This window comes from Buceros rhinoceros, unplaced genomic scaffold (genome assembly GCF_000710305.1).
Source record: "Buceros rhinoceros silvestris isolate BGI_N320 unplaced genomic scaffold, ASM71030v1 scaffold24242, whole genome shotgun sequence".
Classification (NCBI taxonomy): domain Eukaryota; kingdom Metazoa; phylum Chordata; class Aves; order Bucerotiformes; family Bucerotidae; genus Buceros; species Buceros rhinoceros.
The window spans coordinates 6,579-17,073 of NW_010398663.1; the positions used below are offsets into that span (position 1 = coordinate 6,579).

Here is a 10,495-nt window from a genome sequence, read left to right on the forward strand (position 1 = left end):
TACATAATACTGTTTTCAGCTGTCTGTGGGCTAATGGGTAGAATGAGGGCATCACTCTGCTGTATTTTTGCTCTTGTAAACTTGCACTAAATATACTGGAATGAAAGTAGATGATTTCTGATTCTTTAAGATTCTAGTGATGTGATTTTCTTGAGGTATTTCTCTGAATTGCATTTACTAATTAATTATATGCAAGGTAGAAAGTAGTTCTTCATCTTCTGGTGCATATTAAAACCAGCAGCCTAAATATGGTGGTAGTAAGTGTATGAATAGTTACGCTTTAAAGTGGGTTTTTATATCTCCCATCTTCTCTTTGGAAGAAGAATTTGATTTTATGAAAAGTTGTTTGGAAAATTCACTTCTTGGGAGGGAAGAAATTTCAGAGCACTCCTTCTGAAATGACTTTTTATTTTTTTAAATAAAGGTTTTGTTGCTGGAATGTAATGCTGTTGGGGGAAAAAAACTCACTGAATAATGGAATATGACTTTTGTAGGCATGTTCTAACTTTTTTAATTGCCAAAACTTTATCAAAGCATCATATAAATAGTATGAATCTTAACAGTCGTATTTTCTATTTTTTTAAGATGTGCAAACAAAATTTAGAATTCTGTGTAAAAATAAGATGGAAAAATATAAAATTTTACTTCTCACTTTTTTTTTTCATTTTTATAATAGGGCTTTATTTGTCCTCTCTGTATGAAGTCCCATGGATCAGCTGAGGAGCTGTTCAAGCACTATGAAGCAGTTCATAATTCTGGCATTGATTCAACTCATGGAGGGGAAGGTCATCTGTCACCGGAAAGGTGCAACAGTACTCATTTGTGCATGTGCTTTTGTGTCAGTGTTGGGCTGCTTCTAATTACACTGAAGGCTGTATTAATTTGAACACTTAATTATGTAGTCAGGTATTTAAACATTCATGCCCCATTTCCAACCACTATTAAAAAGCAGCTTAAAACTTATATTGTCTGATATTGATCTGACGATAAATAAAAATCAGATACACTTGTTTATATTGTTAATTAAATCACCTGTTTCTCATGCAGCTGACAATGCAGTATTATACACTGGAATGATTTTTAGGCGTATGGCAGAAAAAAATACAGGTTTCTACTAATTTCTGGCACGGAGCTAAAATTTCATCTTTTGAGGCTGAGGAAGGGCAACCCTGAAGACAGAGAAGAAAACTGATGTTGTCCCAGGGTAGCTAGGTTACTTTGTGGGTAATTATAACATCAGTTTTTGCCTAGATTCCTGTATTACCTAGTTATTTAAAAACCTGAGAAGTTTCTGTTTGTGTCATTAATTCTCCTTCTGTGTTCCAGAAATCTCGGATTCATTCTATTTAGCCGTTTGGTCAAAACAGTATTGTCAAATCTCTTCCTAGGAAACTTACTGGGAGGTTTTATTTTTGAGAGCAGCAGTATGTAGCAGGAACTGATAATGTGAAACTTTCTCTGTAAAAGTTTATCTGTGTAGTCTGCCTGTATTGATTTGGGAGGCTTTTTCTTAGGGGCAAAATTTAGTAAGGTTTCCTTTTGCTTCCTGGTAGTTCTTTTTCTGTTCAGTGTTTGTTTTGGACTGCTGTAAATGACAGTCCACGCTGCTGTTTTGTCACACTCCCCCAAACTCCCTTGGTTTGTACACAGCAGTGTCAGAGTCAGCATCTACCTGTGGCCTCATTCAGCAAACAGAGGTACGCACTGCACAGCCTCATGGGTCATCACCTGCTAGTGGAGCTTCTGCCGCTGCTGAGAAGTAAATGGTTCAAATGTTTTGTCACTAGTAGAAATGCGACCCAAAGTGATAGATAATTGCAATGAAAGAAATACATACATTTACGTAACTAACTTGAGAGGGTGGTTCTTTGGTGACAAAAGAATGTGGAATGTAACATATTTCAGTTATCTGAATGAAGATCAGTATTTCCTCGGTAATGCGGAGCTCGCAAGCCAATAACCACCAGCATTAGCAGAGGTCTTGTCTTCATGCACAGATAGGCCTTTCCTTGTGAATAGGCCTTCTTTCCTAGCTGCTGCAACAAAAGAAATAAAAATTAGGGCTTTATATAGGAGAAAGTGGTAGTTTACTAGTGGAGTTATATTGGGTTTCCTATGTGCACATTGATTCAAGAGTGCGTATTTCTTCTCTGTTTAAGCCTTTCTGGAGTGATGTAACTTAAACCTGGAATGATAGTCTTTAATAGAAAAATAGCATTCACATGGGAGAATTATTGGTCACAAGTGTACTGTTTATATAGTTTATGAAATATTTATTTTTATACCCGCAAGTTTCCAACAGCAATCAGATGTTGGCTGGTGAACTTTATTTGTGTTTTTCCTGGCTCTTGACAGTTTAAGGCCAAGTGGTTTGGTTTTCTCTCATATAATTAAGAAAGCGGGCAAAGTCAGGGAGTTTGGATGGCGTAGTAGGGGGTCTTGTGAGAGCTGTTGTGTAACTCATGAGCTATTTCTTTTTATTAGTGTGGCATTCTTCAATCTTTCTCAGTTGCATGCGTGCTTGAGAAAACTCTCATTCAACATAAACATGTTTTTCCAGGACCTGAAATGCTATATTAAAGAAATATTGCAGTCTGCAGCAGGGATTCACTCTGTTAGCTGTCTAGGAGTGAAAATTACATGTAATTCCTAGGACTGGGAGATAAAATTTCTTATTTAGTCAATAGGAAAAAGCTAGGTACTATGAATTACACTATGTTTTCTGTCTCCCACCCCCCTGATAAACTTCCATGGTTAAGTGCCAAGAGTAAATCATGTAACTCTCCCCAGTGTGATTCAGCACAGCCACTGGTGCTTGGTGTTGGGATGGAGGCACTGGCATTACAGGTGGGGAATGGGGTGGAGCATAAGCAAAAGGTAGAAAAGATTTGCCAGATGGTGAGGCTCAGATGTGCTGAAAGGAGGAAGTGATTGTTAATAGCTCTAGCAGGAAGGGAGATTTGGTGAGGATTTGGATGGCAGTAAGAAAAACAAGGTTACACTGTCTACAGTGATCCCTTATGCTGCTTTTCCCCCGCTCATTTTGGACTTGATGATCTTAAAGGACTCTTTCAACCAAAATGATTCTGTGGTTTTCCACTGGTCAGTTAAACTGGATTTAGGTTGCATCTTAAAACTGTGTTGGGAATATTGAGGCAACTACTGCAGAAAGGTCCTTACATTAGAAACTCAGTCTCTTCCGCTTCTTCTCCCCTCTTCCTACCCCTCTACTACACGCTGTTTTTATACAGCTCAAAACCTTTTGTGTGTTAAAATGACCAGTGCATCTTAAATGCTTTAATATTGCAGATCTGTGTATGTTCAGCCCAACAGTTAACTGTTTCACCTGCCTGAGATTTCATTTATAATTTTGAGTGTTATTATTAGCTGATTTACTTACTCATACTGGTGAGAAAGCTGCTCCCTCTTCTCCACCCACAACCAATGTATGGGTTTTGGATTACATCTGCATCTCCCTCAGTAAAGTTGTGTTTGCAGACCTCTAGTGAATGTCTCTCGCAGGCAGAATATGTTCTACTGAAAAAAATTAGCCTCCCAATATCCCATGTTTGTTTTGCCATTAAAATGGGTCCACCTTGGAGTTCTCGCTTCCCTGGTTCAAGTTTGTGTGCTTCCCTTGCTTCTTGATGACTCTGACCTGATTTTAATATGCCACTGTATATTGAATCTATTCCTTACTAGTTTAGCTAAGGACTAGCTTGCTTTATTGTTTTTCTTCCCTCCTAAGTGTGTGATAATTTAAAAGAAAATCTGTGGAGAAAGGGATAATGCAACACAGCAACAATAAAATTGTGTGGTATAGAACTGAGAGAATTAGTTGGTGTTGGCACCCGCACAGATAGATTCTGTGTACTCCTCAGCATTGCCGCTGTACAAACAATGCGAAAGGGTATGTTTGCGTTTTTTTAATGACCTGCGTATTGTATATTTGGAGTGGCAGTAATGCAACATTATCTTTGTATTTATAGTTGTGCAATTCTGTAAGGAGACCTGCAATTTAGAAGGGCGCTGTCTAAATCGATTAGTAACAGTTGTAGCGTTGGATCTTGTGTTCTTGCATGGCTGGAGGCTTGAGGACGAAATCTGAGAATTTAAAATCCCAAGGCTTTAAACATTCAGACCATTAAGTGAATGTGTCTGTGGGGCATACTGAATGGCTGTGTGGATGAAAAATTATGTAACTGCGTATTTCGAAAGGACTAAGATAGCCTGCTGTCTCTTAGCTGTGTTCCCTTACACGATATGGGAAGTTAAGGAGGATAAACCTGTCCTTTGCACAAAAAGGCAGGCAAAAGAGTTAACTGTCCCAATGCACAGCTTTGCCATTCTGAACTCAAGTGGCTGAGCTGATGCACTGATTTAGATTTACTGTCTGTTTTCATGAGACTTTTTGCATATCTATTTCTTTACTTATCCAGTTAATATGTTCAGCATTTTTCAAGTGATATACAAAGTGAACTAATAAGTATTTATTAATCTGGTTTGTTCTAAGTTTCAAAAAAGTCTCAAACTAACTATTTATAATTATGTAAGTTGTATTTATGTAGTACATGGCTGTCCCTATAGTTATGTAATAGACAATATAACCTATATGTAATTGACAAAATATAACCACTGCATATTCATTCTCTCTCCCTCGTGGATATATTTATTCAGAGATGAAGTATCACTGCTCCGACAAGAAGTCCAAGACTTGCAAGCTTCGCTGAAGGTTGGAAATGTATTTTATTTGCACTTTGTTCTTTATTTCAAATTGAAAAGTGTTCCACTGTCTTAAGCAACTAATTTACAGTTCTCTCTCCACATCTCCTTTTTAAAATTTTTTAAATTTTTTTTTTTTAACCCCTAGGAGGAGAGGTGGTATTCAGAAGAGCTGAAGAAAGAACTAGAGAAATTGCAGGGGCAGCGGCAGCAAGTAATTGCTTTAAAATACTTGAAGCAGGTTTATCATCAGCATTGACATTGAAGATTAATACCTTTTTTGTAAGGCACGTGGCCTGATTTAGTTAGTTCCATAATTTGAATTTTGATATGTTCTTGAAAACAAAGCCTTGTTATCTCTCCACATTGTAACTGTATGTAGAATTGTGAAGAACAAAGTCAGAACAGAAAATTATTCTTCCATACTACTCACTTGAAGTTCAGTTCAGACTTTGCCTTCTGTTGGGCTTATTCAGAACTTGGTTTATTAAAGAAAATAAATTGAATTTGGTGTTTCATCTGTTATGAGAAAAGGCAATGGGTTCTTTCTTGTAATAACTTTTGGAGAACAATAGAGTGATTTCACAGATGTCTAGATGAACTGAACAAACAAGGCAAGGCAAATTGTGGCGTGTTGTGCCCGAAGGAAGCTCTCGCTTCTTTTATTACTACGAGCTACTCAGACACTGGATTGTTACTTCAGAAATTGCTTTCTGACAGAATGCCTTCTCAGAATGTATTTAATGATGTCTATAACCTTTGGTTTTAGGGCAGATTTCAATACTGAAGAAAGGGAGGGGGATGGGGATTGTTACTGGAGTCTCCCAAGTCTGGAAGCCTGATAATGTAGTGGTACAGGAAATGGAAAATCAGCTTGAGCTTTTCCAGACTTCCAGATAAAACTGTTTGAAATGGGTAATTTGCTGTGCACTATTTGAGCACAGAAGTCTTTATTTCCTTGTCAAAAATTGAGATGAACTTTGGAAGAAGTAGGTTTTATTCCTACTGTCTAATGACGCATTTATTCTGTTTTCTTAAGGATTCTAAGTCTGATGGATTGACAACGGCTACATCCACAGGTGGCTAACTTTTTATTATATTAATTTCTGCACTGCTCTGGAATTTCTGAGTTTTTTTCAATGTAGCTTTTAGGTTTATAAAAAAGCACTTTTGATAAATTAAAGAGCTAGAAAGCTGGAATGGTACAAATACTCTTGATAGCTAAACACTGGAGAAATATTCCAGAGGCCTGGGGTTTGTAATTTCTAGAATTCCCAACAGGAGTTCTCCTGAAAGCAGGTCTCATGAGTAGTTTTGAACATGTTTTTAATAGTTTCATATATTCAACCATTCAGGACAAGTCTTTTGCTGAGAAAGACAGTGATTGTTAATATTTAAACTATAGCATTTGTCAGTGTTTTTCTGTACTCATTGCAAGCAAAGAAAACAATATTTTTTTTTTGCAGAAAAATAATTTTTGCTCTATGTTTTTCTCCATGAGGCACTCATAGAATAAAATTTTCTTTACACATGCATGAAGTGTCTGACTGATTATGAATAAAGACCTTTTAATCGCAGTTTGAGGCTCAGAATTCAGCAGTATGTTTCAGTGAACTGAAGGGCTATTTGTGACTAGTGAAAACCAATATGTAGTTAATCCTACAGAGTACTCTGCTAGTGACAGGTTTCACCGTCTTGCTTGTAGATATTTAACGTCAATAAAGTTGTTCACTTTGCAAAGCTAATTGCATGTTCAATGACAAGTGGTGTCTCTCAGGGGTCCTTACTGGCACCAGTGCTGTTTAATAACTTCATCAGTGACATAGTGGGATCGAGTGCACCCTCAGCAAGTTTGCAGATGACACCAAGCTGAGTGGTGCAGTTGACATGCCTGAGGGACAGGATGCCATCCAGGGGGACCTGAACAAGCTGGAGAAGTGGGCCCATGTGAACCTCATGAGGTTCAGCAAGGCCAAATGCAAGGTCCTGCATGTGGGTCAGGGTAATCCTTGGTACCAATACAGGCTAGGGGGTGATGTGATTTGAGAGCAGCCCTGCCGAGAAGGACTTCGGAATACCGGAGGATGAAAGGTCGAACATGAGCTGACAATGTGCACTCACAGCCCAGAAAGCCAGCTGTATTCTGGGCTGCATCAAGAGAAGTGTGGCCAGCAGGTTTAGGGAGGTGATTCTCCCCCTCTACTCTGGCAGGACTTTAACCCTCAGCAAGTTTGCAGACAACACTGAGTGATGTGGTCAACATGCCTGAGAGATGGGATGCCATCCAGAAGGACCTGGACAAGCTGGAGAACTGGACCTGTGTTGACTTCACGAGGTTCAACAAGGCCAAGTATAAGGTCCTGCACCTGGGTTGGGGCAATCCTCAGTATCAGTACAGGCTGGGAGATGATGTGGTTGAGAGCAGCCTCGTGGAGAAGGACTTGAGGTTACTGGTGGGTGAAAGGCTGAACATAAGCCAACAACGTGGGCTCACAGCCCAGAAAACCAACTGTATCCTGGGCAGCATCAAAAGAAGCATGGCCAGCAGGTTGAGGGAGGTGATTCTGCCCCTCCACTCTGCTGAGACCCCACCTGGAGTCTGTGTCCAGCTCTGGAGTTTTCAGCACAAGGAGGACATGAACCTGTTGGAGTGGGTCTGGAGAAGGGCCACAAAAATGATCAGAGGAATGGAGCACCTCTGCTATGAGGACAGGCTGAGAGAGTTGGGGTTTTGAGCCTGGAGAAGAGAAGGTTCCGGGGAGACCTTATTGCGGCCTTTCCATGCTTGAAGGTAGCTTATAAGAAGGATGGGGATGCTCTTTTTAGCACTGTTTTAGTATTGTTGTGATGGGACAAGGGGTGATGGTTTTAAACTGAAAGACGGGAGATTTAGACTAGATAAAAGGAAGAATTATTTTACACTGAGGGTGGTGAAATACTGGAACAGGTTGGCCAGAGAGGTGATAGGTGCCCAGTCCCTGGAAACATTCAAGGTCAGATTGGATGGGGCTCTGAGCAACCTGATCTAGTTGAAGATGTCCCTGCGCACTGCAGGGAGAGTTGGACTAGATGACCTTTGAAGGTCCCTTCCAACCCAAAGCATTCTATGATGTTAAATGAATTTGCATTACATATTTACTTGCTGTGATTTGTTATGGGTGTGAGTAACTGTATTGTTCTAGCTTTTCCAGAAAATAATACTGTTCTTTTTCTGGAAATAGAATCATTAGAACGACAACTAGAAGAGATCCAAGTAGAAAATTTTAACATTAAGCAAATGAAAGACTTATTTGAGCAAAAAGCAGCACAACTGGCCACTGAAATTGTGGGTAAGTGTATTAATATGAGGTCTGAATCTGTTCTCTACTTTTGCAACTTCTGAAAGTGATCATTTGTTCAACTTTCTTCTTAATAGATCTTAAATCAAAGTATGATGAAGAAATCAGCCTTCGGCAAGGTGTAGAACAGAAAATGACAAACCTGAGACAAGAACTGCAGAAGGAGAGAAGTACAGTGGAAGACTTAAAGACAGAGCTGGTATTCACATCACACTAATGTTTTTGTTATTTTCAAGTCAAGGGAGAGATATACTTAAATGCTTGCAAATGGAGTTTTAAAGTACTCAAATGCGGTTGGAGATGTCTTCTTGTGGGCTGAGAAAGTTCAGAACACCATTGTTTCTCATCTGTTTTGCTGACCTACATTTTCAGTGGTTTTCCAGAGAGGAAAAGTGTGTTGTTTCTGACTTACATATTAAAATTTACCCTACCTTATATTATAGTCTGCTTGTTTGATGCTCTACCCTTCAGCAGTTTTGCACGGTACTACACATGTAGATGTGCTGAGCAGGCCTGTACTTGGAGCATGCCATTGCGGACTTGTGCAGTTGTCTTTAGATCACCCTTTTTCCATGAGGTGTTAACGCTCTTACTGTCCCTGAACAGCTGCATTCATAAGTGCTCAGAGAGGTGTTTTGTCACATGGTGGATGAAAGGCTGTCAGCTGTCAGCACCATGCCTATGTTAATGTTGTCCTTCTTGTGCTTGGCTGATAATACCGATGTGTGTGTATACCAGGATTTTGGCTCCTGGTGAGTTTTATATACAGCCGTGGCTCCAGGGAGAAATCCCAGTGATTCAGCAGTCATGCTGCTTCTAAAACAGTAGTGAAGTGGACTTCCTAGTTTTTGCCACTCAACCACTGCACAGACTAGAGAAAAGCAGGACTCCTTTATCCCCCTTCTTCCCTGCAGCCAGCTGCCCTGAAGGGGACTTGTGAGTCCTTCTTGGCCTTGCCCAGCCACTGCATCTTTCCTCTCTGTTTATTCTTGTCTTCCTTTCTCCTTCTGCATTCTTACTGTTTTCCTTTTCTCTTCTAGATGCCAGCTCTGCTTTTCTCTGCTTTCTTTGGTGCCCATTATTGCCTTCCCTCTCCTTTCCCTCCATAGCTTTTCATTTCGAGGGTCATTACCGTGCTTTAGATATAATTACCAACAGATTTTGTGCATGGATCTGGTATGAGGCATGTCTGACAGTACCTTCAAGGCATTTCCTTCAGCTGCCGTTTTTTTGTCTGTTCTTCTGGTTTGCTGAAATACTTCTTGAAGACAGAGTCAGTATAATGATAAGAGTCTGTGTAGCACTGGGTAGTTGTCTTGTGTTTGTAAGCATTACAGTGGCATGGTATATATGGTAATCCCTTCTGTAGAGCAGTGTCAATACAGTCTACATCTCAGATAATTGACTTCAGATAAATTCCTTGCATGGATTTCCTGTCACTTCAGTGTCTTCTCTCAGGGAAAGTCTCCCTCCTGTACCTCGCCATCTACCTATATAAAAATTACAGAAATTTAATCTTTGGGACATTTTTCCGTTTGTTAGACTTGATTGAAATCCGTCAACAAGTTCAAAGTTTGGCAGGCAAGACTGACAACGGGCCATTAAGTCCTGTTTCCTTTGGGAATGATAAGTACTTGTCTGTGGTTCTGGTTTTTTGTTTCTCTCTCTGTCTCTTTTCTCTTTTTCTGCAGCTGTAATACTGTGTATATGTCACCTTGTCTGTCAACTGACTGAAAGATTTTTAGAGATTACATTGACACTGGAATACGCCTGCCAGCAGCGTGTTGCTCACTGCTACCCTTCTACTTTTCAGCTACAAAGGCCTGGGGTGGAAGATGTGGCCGTCTTGAAAAAGGAGCTGGTCCAAGTTCAGACGCTGATGGACAAAATGACACTGGAACGTGAGAGAGAATCTGAAAAGCTGAAAGATGAGTGCAAGCACTTGCAGGCAGAGCAGGCTAACTCGGAGGTAATAATCATGTCTGAAGATGTGTGTGCTAGCTTTCCCATGATTTTCATATGAAAATGGATAATATTATTTCATCATAATGAAAAAGCCTCTTTCTTAACTGAATGTTCTCTTTTTTCATTACAGTAAAGTGCATAATTCTGTCAATTTACCTTCTAAAAGCCCCTATACTTTTCATTGCAAAATTTTTTCTTGGCATAGTAAATAATTACAAGAGCACAGTAGCAGAGTTAAGAACCTGGCAGATATGTGCTCTTTCTACTGGAAGAGATAAATAGAGCAATACCTATGTGATTAAAAGACTTGTTTCCCTTATTGAGCTACATGTGAATAAAGCCAGTTGTTATTGAAAATTATGACTTTGGTTAGTGTTTGAGTTGATGTGCCTGAATATGGATGCTAGATTGTTAAAGTACATGAAAAGAAATCAGTAATACAAGCTAGGTAATTTCACTGTTCTTCTAAG

At 39.6% G+C, this 10,495-nt stretch overlaps 1 protein-coding gene across 1 annotated transcript; it reads left to right on the forward strand.

Annotated features, from left to right (window-relative positions):
• Window positions 1–676: 676 nt before the first annotated feature.
• LOC104489078 (early endosome antigen 1-like) lies at window positions 677–10,029 on the forward strand (the record flags this gene model as incomplete). Its single annotated transcript, XM_010131192.1, has 7 exons — window positions 677–804; window positions 4,678–4,732; window positions 4,871–4,936; window positions 5,762–5,801; window positions 7,944–8,051; window positions 8,138–8,259; window positions 9,874–10,029. Coding segments are annotated over 7 exons (675 nt in total), but the record flags the coding sequence as incomplete, so codon positions are not given.
• Window positions 10,030–10,495: the final 466 nt, after the last annotated feature.